The sequence below is a fragment of the Alternaria conjuncta genome, assembly GCF_024043145.1.
Source record: "Alternaria conjuncta strain BMP 0040 chromosome Unknown scaffold_33, whole genome shotgun sequence".
Taxonomy (NCBI): Eukaryota; Fungi; Ascomycota; class Dothideomycetes; order Pleosporales; family Pleosporaceae; genus Alternaria; species Alternaria conjuncta.
The window spans coordinates 98,480-120,619 of NW_026250122.1; the positions used below are offsets into that span (position 1 = coordinate 98,480).

At 53.7% G+C, this 22,140-nt stretch overlaps 7 protein-coding genes across 7 annotated transcripts; 5 read left to right on the forward strand and 2 right to left on the reverse strand.

The window, feature by feature from the left end:
- Window positions 1-1,314: 1,314 nt before the first annotated feature.
- J4E85_011330 (uncharacterized protein) lies at window positions 1,315-2,297 on the forward strand (the record flags this gene model as incomplete). Its single annotated transcript, XM_051475533.1, has 2 exons — window positions 1,315-1,402; window positions 1,468-2,297. 2 exons carry the CDS (start codon window positions 1,315-1,317, stop codon window positions 2,295-2,297), a joined length of 918 nt encoding a protein of 305 aa, XP_051320671.1.
- A 607-nt stretch (window positions 2,298-2,904) lies between these two features.
- On the forward strand, window positions 2,905-3,853 carry J4E85_011331 (uncharacterized protein; the record flags this gene model as incomplete). The annotated part of the gene is made up of 2 exons (XM_051475534.1): window positions 2,905-2,962; window positions 3,033-3,853. The coding sequence occupies 2 exons, from the start codon at window positions 2,905-2,907 to the stop codon at window positions 3,851-3,853; spliced, it is 879 nt and encodes a 292-aa protein (XP_051320672.1).
- A 751-nt stretch (window positions 3,854-4,604) lies between these two features.
- CLU1 (Intracellular distribution of mitochondria) lies at window positions 4,605-8,746 on the reverse strand (the record flags this gene model as incomplete). The annotated part of the gene is made up of 4 exons (XM_051475535.1): window positions 4,605-8,372; window positions 8,426-8,481; window positions 8,531-8,617; window positions 8,713-8,746. 4 exons carry the CDS (start codon window positions 8,744-8,746, stop codon window positions 4,605-4,607), a joined length of 3,945 nt encoding a protein of 1,314 aa, XP_051320673.1.
- A 677-nt stretch (window positions 8,747-9,423) lies between these two features.
- Window positions 9,424-11,250, forward strand: J4E85_011333 (uncharacterized protein; the record flags this gene model as incomplete). The annotated part of the gene is made up of 2 exons (XM_051475536.1): window positions 9,424-10,743; window positions 10,792-11,250. 2 exons carry the CDS (start codon window positions 9,424-9,426, stop codon window positions 11,248-11,250), a joined length of 1,779 nt encoding a protein of 592 aa, XP_051320674.1.
- Window positions 11,251-11,545: 295 nt separating this feature from the next.
- J4E85_011334 (uncharacterized protein) lies at window positions 11,546-12,605 on the forward strand (the record flags this gene model as incomplete). Its single annotated transcript, XM_051475537.1, has 3 exons — window positions 11,546-11,960; window positions 11,999-12,208; window positions 12,301-12,605. The coding sequence occupies 3 exons, from the start codon at window positions 11,546-11,548 to the stop codon at window positions 12,603-12,605; spliced, it is 930 nt and encodes a 309-aa protein (XP_051320675.1).
- A 1,353-nt stretch (window positions 12,606-13,958) lies between these two features.
- J4E85_011335 (uncharacterized protein) lies at window positions 13,959-14,936 on the forward strand (the record flags this gene model as incomplete). Its single annotated transcript, XM_051475538.1, has 3 exons — window positions 13,959-14,127; window positions 14,212-14,632; window positions 14,813-14,936. 3 exons carry the CDS (start codon window positions 13,959-13,961, stop codon window positions 14,934-14,936), a joined length of 714 nt encoding a protein of 237 aa, XP_051320676.1.
- Window positions 14,937-19,073: 4,137 nt separating this feature from the next.
- J4E85_011336 (uncharacterized protein) lies at window positions 19,074-20,086 on the reverse strand (the record flags this gene model as incomplete). The annotated part of the gene is made up of 4 exons (XM_051475539.1): window positions 19,074-19,136; window positions 19,247-19,391; window positions 19,526-19,653; window positions 19,862-20,086. 4 exons carry the CDS (start codon window positions 20,084-20,086, stop codon window positions 19,074-19,076), a joined length of 561 nt encoding a protein of 186 aa, XP_051320677.1.
- Window positions 20,087-22,140: the final 2,054 nt, after the last annotated feature.

The following is a 22,140-nucleotide window of genomic DNA, read 5'->3' on the forward strand; positions in this document are numbered from 1 at the left end:
AACGCGTACCCGAGGCTTCGAACGCCTTTTCACGGCATGTACACATTACCTCGGATGTTCAGATCAAGGAACTAGAAAGCGAATGCTCGCCAGACATTTTCATCGCCCGGCTAGAAGCCTGTTTTAAACGGTGCCGAATGCAATGGGAGGAATCATATGGGGGTGGTGAGCTTTCCAAATTCGGACATCTTCCGGATCATCGTTGGAAGCTCGATCACGCCGATGCCATGAGCTGCGGTTGGCTGCCCATTGATCCAGAGGATGCGATACGAGTGTCCGATGACAGAAGTCACTCTCGGACGAACATTGCCCCTGGACTGGGCTTCGTGGAAGACGAAAGTATAGCGGATCTCAGGAGCCTTGATCAGGCTGAGCAAGAGGCGCGCATGAACGAGGCTAGCGAGTACGTGCCACTCTTTGTGCAGGCTAGGAAGATGATACTCTACCTAATGAACAAAGAATATGAGATGCATCAGATGAGTAAAGCGCCGCGAGCGGATTGGGCCTACCTCAAGCAACAGATGCAAGGTCTCTCGTCAACACCATTCCTATGTACCATGCTCCTCCTAGCTGGCATGGTCAATTGTCGCATTCCATTATCTGCCGCTGCGTGGGTCAACAAGCTCTTCGTCCCCGTATTCATTCGCCACCACGAAACCTTTGTTTCCGTCGGGCTTTTGGCAAAGCATGCACGCCAACCCAAGCATCAAAGACAAGAGCCTCTTTCCTTGTTATGTGTCGGTCAACACCTGCCTCCGCCCGATGAGAAGGCTTTCGGAAATGAGTTGTTTCTCGTAGATCCAGAAACCAAGGTGCCGGTTGGCTTGGCCCCTGATATGAGCTCTGAATTTCACACGGATGAGGAACTTGCAAAAGTCGCGCTTTCTTTGTATAGCGGCTGTTGTACGGATTTAGGAGACAACAAAATGGCTATCACTCCCCGTCTACTGTCTGATGAGCCGTCTGTCCCCAGGACGACTTATATCGTGGGTCCTCAGTAGGCGGTTGAGGGTGGATGCCGATGACGGGATTGTGTGTAGCTGTCGAATAAAACCGAAAAACTCAGAGATACTCTCCTCTGTGTACGATGTGCGGTAGAAAGTCCCGATTAACTCCGACGAATCCAGAGTACTTTAGCGCGCCCTTAGACGCCCTCTGTCCGGGGTTTCTCTACACCCCAACCATTCACTGTCATTCCGGAGAAAACATGTTCCGAGCAACTGACTACTCGCGACCGCTCCACGACCGTTTGCTCAACCGCTTCTCACTCAATCGCTCCTCCCTCAACCGCCTCTCACTCACCCCGCAGCTGCAATGTCGGGACCAATCTACACACGTCGTGGGAACTTGCTCATCCCTGGTAGCTCGCAAGTCTCCGCACCGCAGGCCACTCCAGTGAACAGTAAGTGCGCGTCTTTTTCTTACCATCTACACTATCCTTGCTGACTATGCACCTAGAGATGGTAGCTGAGCAACATCGCAAGTTTGGGAAACTCGCATCGAACGCGGCTATGGATTTTCCATCTCACGAACAGCGCCCTGGTCAGTCGGAGTCCGCTGAGAAGCTCGAGGCGCAGAAGACCGACTACGAGGCAAGGATCGCCGACATGAGGAAGGTGTCCCAGGCCAACTTAGAGAACACCATCAAGGACTACGAGGTCAAGCTCAGCGAAAAGGAAAAACTCCAAGAGATCGAGATCGAACACGTGAGGGACTTCATCAACCATGATGTCGTTGAGATCAAGAAGAAATCCGAGACCAAGCTCCACGACCTCGCCGAGAACTACGAGGCCAAGATTGCCTATATGGAGGCCGAATCGCAGTCCAAGCTCAGCGACGAGAAGAACCACTGCGATTGGCTGCTCGAAGAAATGAGGAAGGGCCATGAGAGCGAAATCGAGGAGATCAAGAAGGAACACGCGCTCGAGTTTGAAGCCGCGCAGGAGGACTACGAGGCCAACCTCGTCAGGCTCAATCATGATCACGCGATTCCGGGACGTGTCTTCGAAGAGAAGACCTGGAGTCTTGCGGCGCTCCAAGAGACAGAGACCAAGGAAGCCGAGTTCCTCAGCAAGTCCGCCCAGCCAGACGTGGAAGCGAAGGATGCAGGCCTGCTCGCTGACAAGAAGCCGGACACCATCGACAGGAAGCCCGAAATCGACGCCCTCAAAGGCACCATCGACGCCCTTAAAGATACCGTCGGTATACAGATGGTTGCTGCAGAAGATCTCCGCGAGACCGTCAAGGACCTTCGAGAGCGCAACGCAAAGCTCGAAGCAGAGCTTCAGAAGAAGTAGGCGCGAGCCGCGATAATTCGGCGCTGACACTTTCATGACAACTAGATAACCCTGGAGGTTCTCGATGTAGCCATAAGATGTGTGTAGAATATGAAAATGCTGTAACTAGCCCCGAGCCCTTTTGACAGATCCGTGGAACACGTAAGGTCTGATGTACAACGTAGAAGTGTCAAGCCGACGCCTACAGGTAAAGACGTCGCGAAGGTCGGTAGACCTCCCAAAACGTCGACGAAAGTGACAGATATGAGACCGTAAGTGCGTGTGGCTTCACGCATAGAGTCAACAGTAACTCTTGATCTTACACATTAGCAGCTAATACATACGGACTATCTCTTCCTCCTCTGATAACATTAACAGAAGCATCCCGCCTCTCAAAGTGCGCTAACATCTCAAAAGTGAAGGTGAAAGTGAGTTGTTAGCTCCTCGCTAGTTGCGCTGCGTTTGTCAAATTTGGAAATTTCACCCACTTCAATTTCTATCCTGCGCTGTTCTTGCTACTTCCTTCCTTGAAGACAGCTTTCAATACTTCAGTCACCAGCTTCTTGTCGCTGTCCCTTCGCTTGCTTACCTTCATTCGCTCCCCTTCGCGCCGACACCGGCCATCGTCATGACTGACCCCAGCGCGCCTTCAGAGGAGGACGCTAGAAGGGCACGCATAGAGAGACGTACGTACTTCCAGCATTCGTACTTCCACCATTTCCAGTACCGAGGTGGCTGTGCTAACCCAATACCCAGACCGCGATGTGGTCGACATGCTGGCTAAGGGCATGACGAACGTCAATCTCCGATCGAGTGAAGATTGGAGTGCTCTTGCACGCGACAACCAGACAAAGGCCGCCGAAGAGCTCAAGAAAGAGAGGGAAACGTGCGACACCAAGATCGAGAAGATGAGAGCGGAGTGCGATGCAAAGGTTAAAGAGGCGGACGACAAGGTCAAGGAAGCCCAGATTACTGCGCAACAGAACTCAAACAACCTCTACAAGATGTCGGTCAACAAAGCTGCCGTTGAGAAGCGACTGGAGACCCAAGATGCAGAAGTCAAGCGCCTGCAGACGTTCGCAGACTCGAGCGCTGAGAACACCATGCTCAAGTCGACTGTGGCGAAGCTGCAAGCCCAGCTTGATGCCGCGACCGCTACATCCTTCAAAGAGGCAGCTGAAATACGGACGGAGGCTTCCATCGATTTTGCAATATCTGCAGCGACACGCGAAGCTGACATCGCGCGTGAAATGTTACAAAAGACGGAAGACAACATAGCCTCTGAGCTCGACTCCCGCGATACTAATATCGCAGCCCTCGAAGCGACTATCGCGGCCCTCAAGGACTGGATCGCCGCAGACCAGGTCACTAAGGCTGATCTACGCGAGACTATGCGAGACTACCGTCTGCAGCTTAAGGAGATGCAAACTACCATCGACCAGCGATCCGCCGCCATGGAAAAGCTGACCGAGGCCTACGACAAGGTCACGACTACGAACAGCAACCTCTACCAACAGCTCCACGAAGCTCACCTTCTGACCCTGACGAGTCACGAAAGTAACACGTTGACTCAATAAGACAGGACACCCTAGAGCCTACGTTAACGTTAGGTTACCCATTTTGCAAGTTCTTATCTTAATGTAGTCTGCAGACTTCTTCAGTTCTTTTCGTGTATGAAGTGGTAAGATGAATGTTAGAAGAACAACGACGTTAGGTTACCTACTTTGCAGGTTTTTGTCTTGATGTAGTCTGCAGACGTGTTCAAGTTTTTTCGTGTATCAAGTGGTGAGATGAATGTAAGAGAAGAACGGCGTGAATATATCCATGAGTAGAGCGAGTGACGTGAATGAAGAGGAGATATTTTTGCATTGGTATTGAGTACATCTAGTCGTCTCGTCGTCCAAGTTCCTTCCTTGTCCCACCTATTTCCATCCCTTCCACCCCTCCTATTTACCCTACCATACCATACAGTCCATGTACATCCGACATATATTTTGTTCCCTTGAGCCATCCGCCCTGGTCTATCTAGATATACAGCGAGCGCGTTTTGGTGTCGTCGGTATGCGTAAAGTACATGCCCATCCATCTCCCTATGGCGAGATCAACCACCAGCCAAACCAGTCCAAAAACTCCAAAGAATGCAAGCCGAAGCCATACCTAAAATCCAAAAGAAGAAAGCGCGTCAGATTCGTAAAAGCTACTGGTAACATGTCTGTAGGTATGATACAGATCGTTATCGCGCAAACAACAGCACTTTTTGTGGTATGTATACTTTTGGCGTAGCTTCGTGACAATATGAGACAACGTCAAAAACATGACATAGCAAGTTTAACGCTTCCTGGGGTTCGTCGGCTTCTTCTTCGACGGTGTCTTCTGCGCGTCACCCTCAATGTACTTAAGGAGGTCCTCGATCTTGCGCTGGTCGACGCGACCACTTCCAGTGCGCTGGCTACCGGCGGCGGCAGCGGCATCACTAGCGGAGGGCGTCGCGGCAGCCGGACGCAGGGGGTTGCGGCCGGGAAGCTGCATGCGACGGATACGCGTCTTGGCAAGGTCGTTGAGTTGCTTGGCCTGAGAGACAGCGCTGTGAGTGAGCTGTTCGAGCCAGCTCTCGGCTTCCTTGGTGTTGCGATCCTCCGCACCGAGCACCTCTTTGAAGATGTTGTAAGACTCACGCATGCGGTTGACACCACCGCGCATGTCCTTATCGAGGGCCAGAGCTTGGGCGGTCTGGAAAAGCAGAGTCGCTGTGTTGATCGAGTTCTTGCCGCAGACCTCCTCGCAGACGGCGAGCGAGGCCTCGAACCAGAGTCGCGACTCGTGGTACATCTTCGCGGCCTGCAGCATGACAGCGGCGTTGTTGAGAGTTGTGATGGAGTCGGGGTGGTCGGGGCCGTAGAGGATCTTCCACAGCTCAAGCGCGTGACGGACGTAGATCAGAGCGGCAGTGGTGTTACCCGAACCGTGCTCGAACAGACCGACGTTGAGGTAGGCAAGCACAGTCTCCGAGTGATCGACACCGAGAGTGCGCTCCGACACGATGATGGCCTTGTGTGCGAGCTCAAGAGCCGAGACCTTGTCATCAAGGCTGTAGAGCAGGTTCGACAGGGTGTGGTAAGCCTTGGCGACCTCAGGGTGCAGCACACCGTAGATCTGCTCGTGTAGCTGGAGAGACTCCAAGAGCAGTTCTTGGCCAAGCTCCTTCTGGTCCTGGGCAATGGACATGCGACCTGCCTCCAGTGCCTCCTCAGCCAACAAGCTCTTAGGTGAAGCCTCCTTGATGACAGGGACAATGTTCAGAATGTCGTCTGCGTGGAAGGTTTGTGGAGCAAGAGGAACAGTAGGGCTAGCCGTGCGGGCTGGTGGGGTGCTGATGGACTTGTTCTTCTTCTTCTTGGAAGATGTGGAGTGGCCGTTAGTCTGCGGCGCAGCGGGCTTCTCGGCCGGCTGGCTGGCGGCAAAGGCCTCCTTGGTGAAGGCGTACGACTTGCACTCCAGCTGGAGACCAAGCTTGAGGGAGACCTCACGGAGCATCTGCATCTCCTTGCCAGACTCGATCCACGACTGACCGAGGTCGTAGCGGAATCGTAGGGCAACCTGAGCAACGACCTCTTTCTTGAGGGCCTCAGGTGTGAGCTTCTCGAAGCTAAAGTCATCCTCGGGGTACATCTTCTTGAGGCTGCTGTCGCACTCAGCCACAGGCTTAGCGCTAACATCGGCGCCGAGCAAGCAGTTGAGGAGGTGGGCGGCTGCGGGTGCTGCGAAAGGCGCAGACACGTTGCGCAGCTTGGAGTTGGCAAAGTGCTTGAAACCACGTGCGATCATCTCCTGGATGATGAGACGCTTCAAGGCCTGAAGCCTTGGGTCGGGCTTGTCAGCCAGCTCAGCAAGCTTTCCAAGGTAGCGCATGTTCACACCCCGCTTGTGCAAAAGGTTGCTCAGGGACTGGCCGTCCATCGGGAAACCGACTTCGCCCTCCTTGAGCTCCTGGACCGTGCGAGGAATGACCTCCGCAGTGAGGTGCTCGCAAGCAGCGCGGACCTCAGCCTCGTCCTGAGCCCACTCCTTCTTGTCCTCCTCTGATTGCGGGTTCTGGCCCGAGAAGACATCAGGGTTGAGCGCGAAGGAGAATCCGGAAATGTCGACACGCTCTTGCTCAGGGTCTTCGGTCTCAGGCTTCTTCTCCTCGGTCTCCTTCTTGGCAACCTTGGCAGCCTTCTCCGCGGCCTTCCTCTCCGCCTTGGAGATCTTTTTGGCCTTGGGCATCTTCTCTTTCTCTTCATCAGAGTCCTCCTCTTCCGAAGAAGACTCCTCCTCAGATGACTCCTCTTCCGAAGATTCCTCTTCAGATGAACTTTCTTCAGCCTTGGCCTCCTTCGCAGGGGCTTCGTCCTTCTTTGTGGTCTTCTTGGCCATCTGCTCCTTGACGTACTCGCGGAGTTTGACCCTGCCGTATGACTCTACGAGCTCAGGGCGGAGTGTTGTCATGCGGTGGGGGTAGTCCTTGTCTGTCGCCTCCTTCTCGCCCTCCTTGCTGGGCTCGGTCCAGTGTGCCTCTATCCAGGCAACGTCGAGAGGTGTGAGGCGGTAGAGATCCAGAGCGTACCGCCTGCCGTCAGTGCCGATCAGACCCTTAGTCTCAACACTTCCCTCCAGCTCGTGACGGACATTGTCCTTGTCCCAGACAGGATGCTTCTTGACGCGCAGCGCCTTAGAGAGCTGCTCGAACAGCGGGACGAACGACTTGTCATCGGCGACAATCTCCTTGCCCTCAACCGCGCCGTAATCGATCTGATGCTCGCCGGGGTCGCGCTGCTTGAAGATTCCGGGCACTATGCTCTGGCCAACAATGCGCTTTCCTTGGTAGTCGACAACGACGGTTCCGGAGGTGAAGAGGTTGTTGATGTCGAGGTTGTTCACAGCGCGGACACCGAAAACGTCCTTGCCCACAGCCACGCGCGCAGCCTCGTCACCACCCTCAGCGCCGAAAGTGCCGACGCCATCAGCGCCGAAGGAGTAGAAGATGTTGTTGTATACGAAGATCTGCGCGTCCTTGGCCTCGGTAGGGTTAAGAGGCGCAATCTCGCCCCGTGCTACCAGCATGGCACCGCGGGTCGCAGCATCGTTGTAGTCAGCAAACAGCTTTGACGTGAGGCGCTCGCGGAAGACGCGGTCGTGGACGGCCTCCTTGGGCATCTCCCTCGTCGACTGAAACTCCTCATTCCAGTCGCGGAGGGTCTCCGTGTTCTCAACACCCGAGATCAGATAGCTCTCCTGTGTCCGCGCGAGATCCGGCTGGTGTGGGGTGAGGGATGACGTGGGTGCGGGGACCAACCATGGGTTGGCGGGGATGGCGTTGGAGAGCTGGAAGATGGTAAGCAGCTCCTTCTTCGCATTGTGCTCAAGAAGTTCCTGGAACGAAGTGCGGAAAGAGGGCGACAGGTCCTCGAGAAGAGTGAGGAGCGAGTGTGCCTGCTTGTCCTTTGGTGGCTGGCGCGGGAAGGGGTCGAAACTGGCATTCGACGACTTGTTGACGTAGAAGCCGGAGACGTGAGCTGTGATGTGGTGTTGCTCGTTCTCGTTGGTGGTGACTACCAGGTACAGCAGGTGGCCCTTGGAGCGGAGGTGGTATGGCGGGGGGTTCCAGGGCGATACGGCGATGGATTTGATCGTCTTGGGCGCGGCTTCCTCGGTGGGCGGCAGCAGGTTCTTGATGTTGCCCGATGCCTTGAAGTCGTAGTCTGCCAACGGCGACTGTTCTGGGCCGTCCTGCTTGGGCTTGGAGATCTGCTCGTGGCCGACAGTGTCGTGTAGTGACAGGCCAGCCATGATGCCGTGCAGCGCATCGGTACGGTCACCGGCAGCGCCGATGAGCTCGCGTACGCGGACCACATGTAACCGCGCCTCCTTCTCTGTGTATGGGTCCTCCACCAGGGTGAGTACCGAATCGGCCTTCAGTCCCTCGACTTCAGAGAGTTCGACGTAATCGTTGATCCGCTTGCCGTCGTGCTCCAGGTGGAAGCACGAGTACTGGAACGTGTGGGGCGTCTCGATGATGCTCTGACGGAGGTCTTGCACCTGCTCGGCCGTTGAGATCTGGAGTCGTGAGTTTGTCGTCTATATTTTCTTTTCTAATTCTCAATACGCACCGTTATCGGCATCTCAAACGGCTCGTGTGGGAGCTTGATGGTGACCTGGAAGATGTCTACGACATTATTAGATATTTCCTACACATGGTAAATCAATTGACATACTGTCTGGCTGCTGGCCAGCGCCATCTTCCTCTGTGCCCTCATTCTGCCCCTCCGTGGTGACGTCTTTGCTGGGCGTCTTCTCGACCTCTGTATTGCCATTGATGTTAGCCATGGTGTGCGAAAAGAGTTATTGCGCCTCGGAATAAATTTCCATCGCTGTCGTGTGCGGGCGGGAAGCTCACCAGACTTGGAAGCGTCATTGGTACTAGCGGCCATGATGGCGGGCTGTGGATATGTCGAGAAACACTACGACGCCGGGAAAGAACGACTAGGGAAAGAGGGAATCGGTCTAGGGAAGGAAGGAGATATACAAGAATGGCGCATTAATGTACAATGACATGCGGCGAGTGATGGGGAGAGAGGTGACTCTCCGGTCATGTCTCCAGAATATTTTTCTTGAGGGCGCCGGGATGGTCCGCTAAGCTCGCTCTCCACTTCCGAGGCCACAGGCATGTCATCGGGAAAACGGCCCCCATGCACCGGGGGTCAGCAATATCGCGTGAATTTCCGGCGTGCTGGAGTTGCCATGTCCTACACGCCGTGTCTGTCTTCACGTCGGTTATCGATATGGTGATTGACGCGAGTTCCACCATGCTGTCACCACGGTCGCTCCTGCCGTTCGCACTTGGCACTCGCACTTGGCCCCTGCGGCAAATTATCGCAACACCAGCGTAACAAGGCCGCGGTACCTCCTTTGGCGTCCCTCTCCTCCAATCTCGTCCCGTCCATCTCAATCATCTCTCCTTTCACGCGTCTGTCTCTCGTTTAACTCTCATTCATTCCTTTCCTAGTCCATTCCACGTCTGTTGAACCTCTGGCTGCGCCTACGTTTGACACGTGTAACATTGGAAAGCACGCGACACCAACGTGACTTGGAACGCGCCAGCGCAATAATGTTAATGCTACGACAAATCACGCGCGCTCATGCCGCGTTGACACGACAACCTTTCGCGTATCGGTCTCAGCAGGCTGGTCCGGTACTGCTAAGAACAAGGTTATGCCAGCCCTCTTTGGCGCGCGCTCTGAGTGGCCAATCCGGTCCTCCGACTCCTGGCAACGATGCGCCAAACCCCATTGACGACGCTGCAGAGCGTCTGGAGGAAGAGGAAGAGCAGCAAGAGGAGAAACGCGAGAAAAAGAAGGCAGAATGGAAAAGCACAGCCTGGAAGATGTTTGAGGCTGCTGCTACTACCGGGGCCAGCATCTTCATCCTTGGATGCGTCGGCATTGGTTATACTAAGTACTACAAATGGAACGTGCTTGAAAAGATGGAGAACGCTTTTCGGGAAGGCGATCCTGTATTAGAGCTTGCAGCTACTGGAAAGGAGATGCCGAAAGCGGGTGAGCCTACTCGACTACAAGTCAGCAAGGACCTGGACGGTGATGATAAAGACTATGATCGCTGGATCCCACGTGATGAGCAGGAAAGGATTGACAAGATTGTCTGGGGTGAGACGAAAGGACGCTACCATCTGCTTCTCGGCGAGAAAGGGACTGGGAAGACTTCCATGCTCATCGATGCCATGGATAAGATTAATGGTGAGGGATGTTCGATGATGGAAGCCCATGCAGATCTCGAAGTCTTCCGTGTACGGCTAGGTCGCTGTCTCGATTTTGAGTACCACGAAGACAACATCGGATCGCTTTTCTCCATCCGCGGTCCACGCGATGCGGGCGCCATCCTTGACATTGAGCGCGCGTTCAACAAGCTTGAGAAAGTAGCTTTGCGACGACGCGCAACTGTCGGCAGACCGCTCATTCTCATTATCAACTCCGCACATTTGATCCGAGACAACGACGACGGTAGAGACCTTCTCGAACTCATCCAGCAGCGGGCAGAACAATGGGCAGCCGCCAACCTCGCAACTGTCATCATCAACTCGGACAAGTACTGGGTGTTTGAACGATTGAAGCAGTACGCTACGCGCATGGAAGTGCATCAGATCAAGGACCTCAGCAAAGACCGCGCCATGCAAGCCTTGAGGAACTACCGAATGAAATACTACGGCGAGAAGGTAAAAGACTCCATCCTCGAAGAAGTATACGACAAAGTCGGCGGACGCCTCACCTTCCTCAACCGCGTCGCCAAGTCAGAAGACATGGTCGCAAAATGCAACAGCATCTGCGAAATGGAAAAGATCTGGTTCCTGAACAACTGCGCGATTCTCGGCGAGGAGATGGACGACGATGTCATGGACCAGCAGAAATACGCTGTACGTAAACAATATTCTTCGTTGACATTCTCAGACTAACCCCCACAGTCCACAGCCATGGTCCTAGCCAACGCCCTCTACAAACTCTACCACGACATGGAATCAACTTACGACCCAAAAGAAGGCCACATCCTGCCCTCCTTCCCCCTCCACCGCGCCCGCTTCATCATGACGCGCTCCGACTTCATCCGCCAGCACCACGACCTCTCCATCTTCTCCATCGACTCGCACGCCGTAGTCCGCGCCGACTCTGTACCCATGCAACGCGCTTTCAACGAGATCTGCGCCGAGCCCGGTTTCGAAGACTTCCTGGAAGCGACACTTGAGCGTATCGGTGCGATCGAGAGTCTTGGCCGCACGAAGGAACTTACGTTCAAGGATCTTTGGGAGGGGGGCAAGTATCGTATTGTGCAGAAGGATAGCAAGGGGAAGGTGCAGGGCGAGGTGGAGATGGAGACTGTGCCTGGGAAGGGGGATGATGATGACGATGATGAGAAGGATGATTAAATAAGAGGTTCGTTGAGATGTTAGAACGACTGGCTATTATGCGTTTGGATGTACGATATGGGTATGGGCGGCTGGTTTGAATCTGCGTGGCGCTGGTGTCTACTGGGAAGCCACGATACCCTAGAATGTCAGTTTCCTTATCTATCTCCCTTGTCATGTTGCAATCCCTCGTGAGAGGAATGGCGGTTGTTTGCTGCCCCACTCTGGCTCAACACACATCGCTAAAAACTCCGATATCTCTTTTCAAGCTACTAAATTCTGTTCAAAATCACCTGGGCTTTCTGCTCAGCCCACCATGAGACTCTCTTTAACGCTCATAGCTGTCGTGGCTTCGATCGCTCTCACCCAAGATATAGCCAGCGATGAGCCTACCGAGGTACACGTCCTATGGGAACCTGAGAAGGTCGCGGATGACGCAGAATGGGCTGCAGCCCGCCAGAAGGGAGATGATTTGATATGTCGACTCGAAGCCACGGACGAAGCTGCTGGTAGACTAAATATGGACACACGAACACCGCCTTCGGCGCGCAATCAATGGCCCGATGCCGCGCTCACAAGTGAGATAAGTCTCTGGGGTTGGTTTACTGGCGAATATGACCAGAAATCGCATTGCCAATTTGCCGATGATAACGAAGATTACCATGTCAACAAGGTCGGTACGTCGATTGCGCGAGGACGTTCATTCCTATTCCTCCTGGAAAGTCTTCAGGGTTGGATATCGTTCTTGATAGATACTGACGTTTTATAGGAACTATGTTCCAGGATCTTGGTATCAATTCCAGGCCCCATACAAAAGGCGGAGATAATGTGTGTTACAGCATAGAACACTACAACGAGCGCGCCGAAGATGACGATGGAGACACTCTTGCGGCGCAAGACCAGTACTACGACATCAATGGTGTTTGGGAGCGGTGTACCGGTGCGCATGTTCGATTCGGTATCAACCAACGAGGCGGACGTAAGTATCTCCGAGTGGACGTAGACTCACCTTCGTGCGCTACCGGCTCTACTCACGCACACCGTACTAGGAGACATACTAACAGCTCAAAGTGATCATTGGTCTCGACTTCCTCAACCCTAGAACAGCAGCACTGGCAAATTGGGATGACAGCCCAGCAGAAGCTAGCCTCCCGGAGCTCAAGCGCGCCTCGGACATCATGATGGCGTACTGGCTTCGCGGCAATATTGACCCCAAAAGCCTCAAATATTATCTTGTGCTCACCATCAAGAATACGATGACTCTCGCTCTCATCAACAGAGTGTTGAAGAATCATGGTCTCAAAGAGGTACCGTACTGGCCTGGTGTGATAGCCAACATGTACGACGAGGAAGGCCCGGCGTTACTTGGTGAGTAGTCTTGAGCGCCGTACATTGCCCAGGAGCAAACAGGACGGAACCAGTCCTGGCCTACTCCCATACGACATCCAAGGGTTGTGGGTGGTAACGACGCTGACGCACCCCAGGCTCTCCATTGGGTCGCACGCTCGCTTTCTTGCTTTTCCAACACAAGGCAGAGCTGGGTACCAAGCATGTCACTGAAATTGTGATCTTCAGAAACAATTATCCCAGGCATTTGAGAGTTGGTGTACACTTGTTGTTCAGGATCAAAGACGTCCCTAATCCGGCCCCAGCCCCAGCCCCAGACACAGCTTCATTCCGGTCTCTGAGACTTCGAAGTTCGGTTCTGGACGATGAGCGGAGGAATAAGATCTATTTACACGAAATCTTCCAAGATAACAGAGCTCTTGTTATGGGGAGCGCATAGATGATAGGGGTGGAGAGAGGCGTTGTCGGCCATGTCACAGAGGTCTAGATGTCGGGTGAGGCCTATACCACATAGTTAAATCTGGGTTTCGTGGCTACAGAACCCGGATCAGACAAGACACTCGAGAAAATATCTAGGTACTGTCCGTGGGTAGACTCACAGCTCATATGCCTCGAAGGAACTGACTCTGCTCCAGCAGTAGTGCTGCGATGACGTGCGTGACATCCAACAGCGGACATATCTACCGCACTCACATCCTTCAAAATCGTGTGACATCAAGCCCCTTGCGTGCAGAAAGTGCAACAAATGACGTGAACGCCCCACCCGTCCACTAAGCATTCTCGCTAAGCAAGTCCCCACCGACATCCCGCTCGATGACGTCGCACCCATCCTCCTCCCAACCACATTTCCCAATCACCTTTCAACTTTCCCATCGTGATCTTTTCGCCGACCCCAGCCGAGACGCTGATTAATACTGCTTTCACACTGTCATTCGTGGGTCTGGGGCTGCGCGTGGAAGTGATAAGCTTCAGCGAAGCAACGATGGCGTAGGAGCGACGCTAGCACCGCGACGGTTGGCGGGTGCTTGTTTCCCTTGTGGACTGGGCGGGTCTGGAGACGGATTTAACATTGAAGGTTTTCGATTGCGTCGGTGATGGCTGACGGAGAGGGGTGGAGGCGCGACGTAGGTGGTGTGGAGTGGCCAGGAAAGAGGACCCTTAAGTATGCAACTGCCCGTGGGACCTCGGGGGAGGCTCGATACTCGCGCGGTGCTTACCTTACAGACAAGTTTCCTGGCTATCGCGACCAATACGTCGGAGGTGTATTCTATCCGGCCTTCCCGCGCTTCACTTGCCATCCTTCTCTCCAGCCAACTTATCGCGCGCACTTCGTTAGACATCCCCATTTTTCATCTCATTACTAGCATCCATATCCAGTCACGATGGCGGTAATCTGGGGTCTCGACATGAAGGAGATGCAGTGGGGCAAGTTCAAGTCTGGCTACATGTGGAACAACACGTACCACAACCGTCGGACAAAGTTCATCATCTACCAACTCGCCATGATTCTCTGCGTTGTCAGTGAGAGTCTGGGAACGGCTGCGCTGTCTGGTACGACATAATCCTTCTCTGTTTATGGTGGCGACGATAGCCGTCTGTCATCATCCAGCTTGACCACCAGCTAACATCCATCAGACTACGTCGACCAGCAGAAGTTCGTCTCAAAGCTCGACCGTAACGTCATGATTCACAACAACAACTTCGTCGGCATCGCATCGTACAACATCTTCGTCGGTATCTTCGTCGCCACCATCTTCGGTGCCGCCTTCTTCTTCGATCTCTTCTGGCCTGAGCGACAAGAGTCGAGAGGCGTCATCAACGCTTGGAAAGCTTGCTCAGTCTTTGCCTGCATGCTTACGCTCTCCGACGCCCTTGCATACACTTACATCACCGCGAGCAAGAGTGCGCACCTAACCGGCACGGACTTCGAGCGTGGACAGGGCCTGTTGTCGCAGTTCAAGAAGGCTGGTGAGACTCCGCTCGCTTACAACAAGAATGGGCGGGCGATTGCTAGTGTTGTATTCTTGTGGCCGGGCATGATCTTCACTTTTGCCAGGTAAGGCACCTCTATCGGTCCTATCACGTCAACCTAGGGAAAACCTGGACAGGTCTGAAGCCTACATCGACGTTAGGCCACCTAATTTGCAGGTTTTCTTCTTGATGTAGCCTCTAGGGTGTTCAGGTTTTCCCTTGTATGAGGTGCTATCGTACCACTCTTACTGACTCATTTGTCTAGCACATATCTCCTCTGGCACTCGCTGAACCACATCGACAAGCTCGGAGTCTTCTCCGCACATGCCCGTCATCTTGATGGCGCTCAAGATGGCGCAGAGCCCGAACCGAAAGGCAACGCCGTATAGAATTGGCTCCGTAAAACCATCACAGCCGACTCCCGTCCTGACCTCTCTCGTCCCGACCCCGCTGGTCCTGGTCTCTCGCCTCACCAAAATCATGAATTGCAGAACATAAGCAAGTCGCCCTCTGTCGTCACCGCGTACAAAGACGGAACTCCAGTCCGATCGGCTCCTCCCACATACAGTTCCCATGCCGGTCCTTCCTCCCGTGGCGGTCCTTCCAGTCGTCCCGGTCCCTGGACTCCTCGTCGGGATTCAGAGCTGAACAAGCTAAAGAAGAAGCACAAAACAGACATCAGCGTTGTCAGAGACGGACCCGCAGACCCACCTGCTCTCGGAAGGTGGGGAAGTGGAGGTGCTGTGCATGGTCCTGTTGAAGAGACCCTTGTTGAAGAGACGCCTATCGAGACGCTCATAGAGCGGAATAGGGCCGAAGTGCAGAGGTTGCTGCAGGAAGGAGATCCGGATAGGGATGAGATGATAAGGCAACGCAGCGAGGAGTTACTAAACAAGAACAAGGATTTCATCAGCGAGAGGCCGTTGAGTCCTGAGGAGTCTAGATGAGACTTTGGTGAAGGTATTTCGGTATTTGATGGCGTTTAGGCATGAGTGGGATATTGAGTATTGATACCCTGGTAGCTTGTTTTACTTGGATGAGAATGAATAATAGTAATTCTTTCGATCGTTGCGTTGGCTATGTTGATGATGCATCTCACACAATGGGAAAAACTGAACACCCTGGAGCCGACGTTGACTTTGGGCTACCTACTTTGTGTGTTTTTTACCATGATGTAGGCTCCACGGTGTTCAGTTTTTTTCCCTAGGCTGACGTGGATGCACTGTTGTTGAATGTCGATCCTGGATGTATATGCTGTGATGTTGTCTTCTTCATGAAAGATTAGAGTTGATGTGTAGAGATGGACATGTTGTACAGTATTTGACAATGCTACTCACGTATAGCAATTTCGCCAACGCAGAGAGTGTCTACCTATATCCCTACTTAGCTACTTAAGGTCCTGGGTGCACGGTTAGCCTACACGTTCAAGTCCTCGCTGCATATCTTATCGATGAGCTGCAAGCCATCAGGAACATGAAACCCAGCAGTTTCTCTACGCTAGCTATCTCATAACCAGCATCCCATACATCCTTTTCCCAATACCACCTTTCCCACTGCCGCATACCCTCCCACCCCCCTCAGCCCCCATCACGCCACCATCCGCATCCCCAGTACCAGCCTCATTCCAACCCAACGCCACCACGACGTTTCTTTTGCCGGAACGACGGCCCAATGCACACCCATATGGATATCATGAAACCCATCCTCGCTTCTCCGACCCCACCATCTTTCCATGCGGCAAAAAAGCAAGAAAAAAGAAAGGAGACCCTGTGAGAGTTCAAGCCACGACAAGCCACGGCAAGCCATGGTGACGCGAGGGCTTGCGAGCGATAAGAATGATACGAAAAAAAGGAAAGGGGAGATCTCGGGAGGACGGGAGGGAGCAAGAGATAGTGGCGGAAAAGCCACGATGACGTGGATTGTTGTATATGTAGAATGGAATGGGGAGACCAAGGTTTTGGGTGGATAGAGCAAAAACAAACAATTCATTCCAGACGCTCAAGAAACCCGATGACGCAACTGCTTCGCGAGTAATGATATGCTGAGATTGGAGGATGGAGGGGAAAGAGCAAGAGTCGTGTGCATTGCGAAATCTGTAAGAGTCAGCACCAGTGATGAGCCTGGGCTACGGGAGAGTCATGAAGGGGAAAAAGAAAGTAAAACTGTAAAAGGATGAGAATGCGAGGGGAGTTGTAAGAGTCGAGTGTTGCGAAAGCGTATGCGAACACGGGAGATATGCGTAGAGCAAGAAAGAGACCTCAGGAGGGAAAGATGAATCTGCGTAGTAAGACAACTCCGTGAATCAACGCGATGTAGGAAAAGTGTGATCTCGACAACCAGCCTCGATTCTAGATCATGTGGTTTGCATACTCGCAGCGGTCCCGCCAGGCATCGGTAGGCAAACATCGCTTCATCTGTAATACCTAGAGAACAAGCCATATCGTCATCTTCATCGGCATCATCATTGCAGCAAAGCAAGAAACTGTCCCAGGTCTCCATCCGGCTTACCGCCACAACTCACCTCGACCTCAACCTCAAGGAAAGGTTCTGTCCACGAAGAGCAAGTATATCGACCACCAAGCTTCAACGCCTACGACACCGGCTTGTTCATACATACACACAAACTCACCTACCTAGAAACAGCCTCTTGCGGCTCCGCTTCCCTCCAGCATCAGCACAGCGGATCCGACGCCCTCCCCGTCAGCCTCCTCAACTCTGAAACCCAACGTCGCGTCAACCTACCCTCTTCCTCGGCAGCCCCGACACGGCCCTCCATCTGCATGCATGTCATACCCAAGAACGTTGTCTGACATAAGCCCCACTGCATCACATTTCCCACGTGGGTTCCTCCACCCGTGTTCCTTGTAAACATGCGACAGCGACAGCGCCGAGCGATCGCATTTCAATGCAGACAAGGTGCCAGGTTTGCTTGTTCTGAATCCCAAACTACAACGTTACTAAACCTGGGAGCTGAAGGGTTTGCATGAGCGGTTGGTCATGTGAGACGCAGGTGATGAGACGAGGGGGAGAATTGGAGATAGTTGGAGATGGGATGGGTGCTGTTGCTGTATTGTTCCGAGGAGGCGAGATCGCGACGGTGTTAATGCCGGTGATGTGCCGATTGTGGGACCGAGGTAACCAAGGGTACTTGTAATCAAATCAATCTCAATCGCTGGAACTCTACCAGCCTACACACCAACCTACCAGTCCCATATCTTCTCGCCTGCCACCCAAGATTTGACAGCTGTACTGAATTTGCCCATCTTAAACCCAACTTTCCAAATATCATCTCGATGGCGATTTGAAACTCGATGAAAAGGTTCCTGTGTGATTGCCTTGGTCATAAGTCATAATGACAAACGGAACACGGGGGGAGGGTACGGAGAAAAGCGCTCAAGCTCGGCGTAATGACATGTCGCAGCCCTACGCATAACCCCCGAAGAACCCACCTTGTACCCTCGCTTTCTAGAAACACGTTCGCGCATCAAACGAACCAAGCCCTGTTCAGCGCGCGCGCGTCAAACAGATTGGGAGCTGTCATTCCAGTCGCGTGCATTCCAGTCCAGCAACCGCACCGCAACTAACATTCCAACCCAAACCAAGGTCCCCGCGACCGAAACAAGCACATCTCGTGTTTCCTGTGTTACATGGCGAAAGCTTGCATATACACAACTGCGACAAATCATACGTACCACATCATCCCATTCCTGCCTGCCTAATCGATAAAGCCCATGACAAACTTCCTCCCCGTCGCGTCGTCGTTTCAAATAATCCCACCTATAAACTTCGAGTGGTGCCGGTCTATCAAAGAATTGAGATCATCACTCGCAACCCGTGCCAACGGTGTTTCAGCACCCAACGGCGTCTTTACTAGGTATAGCGTACCACGTCCTGCCCGCCCATCCTAGGTACTTTCCTATCTGGGAAGCTAGCGTGGGAAAAGCGTCGGGCTGGAAGGGAAGCTGACGCTAGTACAACACGAGACTTCGCGTGGAAGCTATGCCGCGGTCGATAGGGCAGTGTTGGCGTTGCGCTGGGCTTGCCGCTTTAATCAAAGTTACGCGGGCTAGCGTGAAAGCGGTTCCCGTGTCCGCGAAATGAGGATGCGTCTGCGAAGGGAGGGATAAGTAGGGCTGAAGAAGGGTTTGGGGAATGATGCAAGGCCGGTAGGAAGGCTGGTTGTCTGTGCGCGCAGTGAGTTGTGCATGGACATGGATTGCGGCGTCATTGGGAACGAGAGGTAATTGCGAGAGATCGCGATGGCTTGCGTGGTCAATCTTGCGCGCTGGAGGATATGCTTGTTGTGAAATTTTTGGGTTCAGAAGTATCTAGGCAGGAAGACGGGAGAGCAAGCCGTGGGCTAGAGGACGTGTCTTGATTTGTTCGGGTTCTGCTTTTGCCGTTGGGCCTAATTGTGTGCGCGTCCATATCGATTGAACGCTATCGAGGTGATGAGCTAGCGATTAGCCAGCCATGAGTTTATTTGGAAATGACGCTTCGCCGTGGTTGCAATTGCGAGCACGACTTCAAACTGTCCGGCGATCGCTCATAACCCTAGAAATGGAACCTGGGCCTGCTATCTCCACAAGCTGAGGTGTGTTAGTGACGAAACAAAAAATAGACGTGGTGTGGGAGAGCGTGGGATGTGACCCGGTGGGCGGGAAGTTTCAAATAACGAGGAAGGTGCGTGGGGTCGTACCTTCTCATGCCAGCTGAGCAGTACGCTCATGGCTTGGCCGCCACCCTCACCGCCGCCACGAGTGTGAATCTGCGAGAAGCCGGTCGGTTGGGGGGTGATGTCGCGCTTGGTGCCTGATGGTGCACCCTGTGCCATGCCTTTGTAACTGCAAGTACTTTCGTTAGTCTATGTTTCTGGATGTGCGACGGTGGCGCGGGGTGATGCGGGAAGGCACGATGGGCAGTAGAGGTCGGTGGGCGGTGAGGCTTGTGAGAGACCCAAACGAGACGGTGGACGTACATGTACTTCATCAGGACGTCCAATGCTTCGGTTCCACCCGGCGCACCATATATTCGGCTGAGCATTGGTGACATGTCTGACTGGCGTATGGACTGTAGGATCTCGATGACGACCGAAAGGTGGACTTCCTGTGGTGGCAGACTCGTCAGCTTGGTCCTGGGTGGTGCAATGTCGCCGACCTGGTCGTCGGTAGCCCAAGTCCAGAGACGCGGTGGTGATGTGACCAGGTGTCTATATCTGGAGAGACATCCAAACCGCTGGACTGGGAGTGTCGTGTCTCTGATTTGTCTCTGGAGCTTCTGGAGCTGTCTCGAGCTATGCTGAGGCGCAACGTACCTTTCCCTTGTCGTCCGCGCCATATGGGGGGTTCTCTAAGGCACTCTGGAGGGCGCCCTCATTGTCACCACCCCGTAGTAGTTGCCGTATTGACTGGGCGTTGGTCTGGACATCGGCTGTCGAGACAGGCGCAACGGCGGGAGCGAGGGAGCTTAGGTCGAAGTTGGCGGGGCTGTCGGGGTCCAAGGCGTCGATGTTGATGGTCCGCCAGTTGATGTTGGCCATGGTGGGTGGTGAGGCTTGTGTACGGAAGAGTATCTAGCTGCAAAGAGACGGCTGGGTTGGTGGTGGAGCTGTGGTGAGGTTGCAATTCGGCGCGCCGTATTCGTGGGGTGCAGTGCCATGTCTCCACTCTGCCCGCCAAGCTTCGAAGCTACCCAGTCCAGCGCCCGCAACGTCTGGCAAAACACCCACCAGGTAGCACGAACCAGGGTCGCCGCTCGATTCCGCTGCATGCGGATCGCTAAGGCCTATCGATGTACCCGCGACGGAGATCCGCAGCGCCACACGTGTGACGGGAGTACCACGGGGGTGGGTGAAAGCGATCACAGCACATGCAATGTCATCATCGTGTAGGAGGATATGATAGTAGTAGATGTTGATTAGTCTAAACTTCAGCCAGTTGAGTCGCGAGACACAAGTACAATGGCCCAGGCGCTCAGTCTAATGTCCAAAGCTATGGGGAGAGCGGCCCATGCATGTCGTTCATGAGGAGCCGTCTAAAGAAAACAAATCCGTTGAGTCGTGGTCGCCGATTCGACCACTCCAACGCGCTATAGTACAATACAACTCGTGCCATGAGTGCCAATGAAGGCTGGCGACGATCAATCTACCCCAGTGCGCTGTCCGAAAGAAAGAAATGAAGGTCCGTTTTTGGTATCTATGCCTGGGCCCAACCGTCTATAAGAACGCCGATGAAAAGAACTTTTTTGCCGTAAGGGAATGTCGCTGAACGTGTGACGCAAGAGAGTGAGGAGGCTGTGCGATGAGACTCGCTTGATAACGCCGGTAGCCGAAGTCGCAGGGGTATTAGGTCGCTGAAGAATCGAAATGGTCGCCGATGATTAAAGTGCGTAAAGTCCAAGAGGCTCCGTGGAAGAAGATGCGCCGTAGACCCAGAAATCGGCGCGGTGAATGCGCTGGAAATGTGTTGTACGCGGGACTGAGTCATTGTTAGTTGACGTGTTCATGCAGGGTGCGACGTGTCTGTGACTTACAAGGCGTGGGATGGATCCCTTTAGTCCCAACGGAACAAATAGCTTGCCAACGTGATGGCATTGCGAGGAAGCAGGCAATGGCGGCAGGCGGAAAAAGAATTGCTCCGTCGAGAGGTGGTGACGCATCTTATTTGGGCGGTGGTGGAGGAGGCTTGGGGGTGCCAGTGGTGTCGTAGGCTCCGCGACCCATGTTGTTGGACTCTGACTCTCTGAAGATCATGTTGTTGACGAGTGTGTTCTCTGGTTTATAAGTCAGCATGATGTTGCACAAGAAAGTCAAATATAGACCCGGTGAATGCAGGACGTACCAATTGAGGAATGCGTTTTGTGAGAGGTGCCGGGCTGAACACCTGGCCTGTGCGAATATTTTGTAAGGACGAAAAGTGAGTGTGGTAGTCGGCGTTGGTTCGTGTAAAGGCGATACAAAGAGCGGAGCGGCGGTGGACGAGCTTTATTAGATAGTGTCGTGTACCCGTGGACTGGCTAGCAGTGACTGGGGAGTGGGGAGGGGTGGAATGAGTGTGGGTAGTTTGAAGGGAGTGAAGATGATGATGGCAGTAAACGAAGGGCGCCCTGAAGCTTCTATATTCGCGGCTAGAATAAGGGGGCCTGTTACTGACTTGCCAAAGGTGGTCTTGGCTGTCGGCGAGACAAATGAAATGAGAGACAGTGCTTTTCAGAGCAAAAGCCCTGACTACATTGCGCATCGGGAGCGACGGGTCTTTCGGCCTGTTTCAAGGTAGGCTCCCTTGCCATCATCAGGAGCCAGGGTGATCTGCGCACTGTTACCACCAAGCTGGTTATCCCCCTTGAATAGTGCCGCGCTAGAAAGCCGTACCTGCAGGCGCTAACGAGAGCCATGCCAACGGCTTCGCTGGGGTGCCAACCTGCGAAGGGTGTGCTTGTGCTGACGCTTCAGTGCCTTTTCACCGTAACATGGCGTAACATGGCGTACCATGGAGGCGATTCTCAGGCGCGTCTCCCAGCGCTCTCACTTGGGCTCGCGGCCCTATCGCATGTGCTCTGGCTGTCGCCGCGCGCTTCCAGACACGGCGGCTTAGA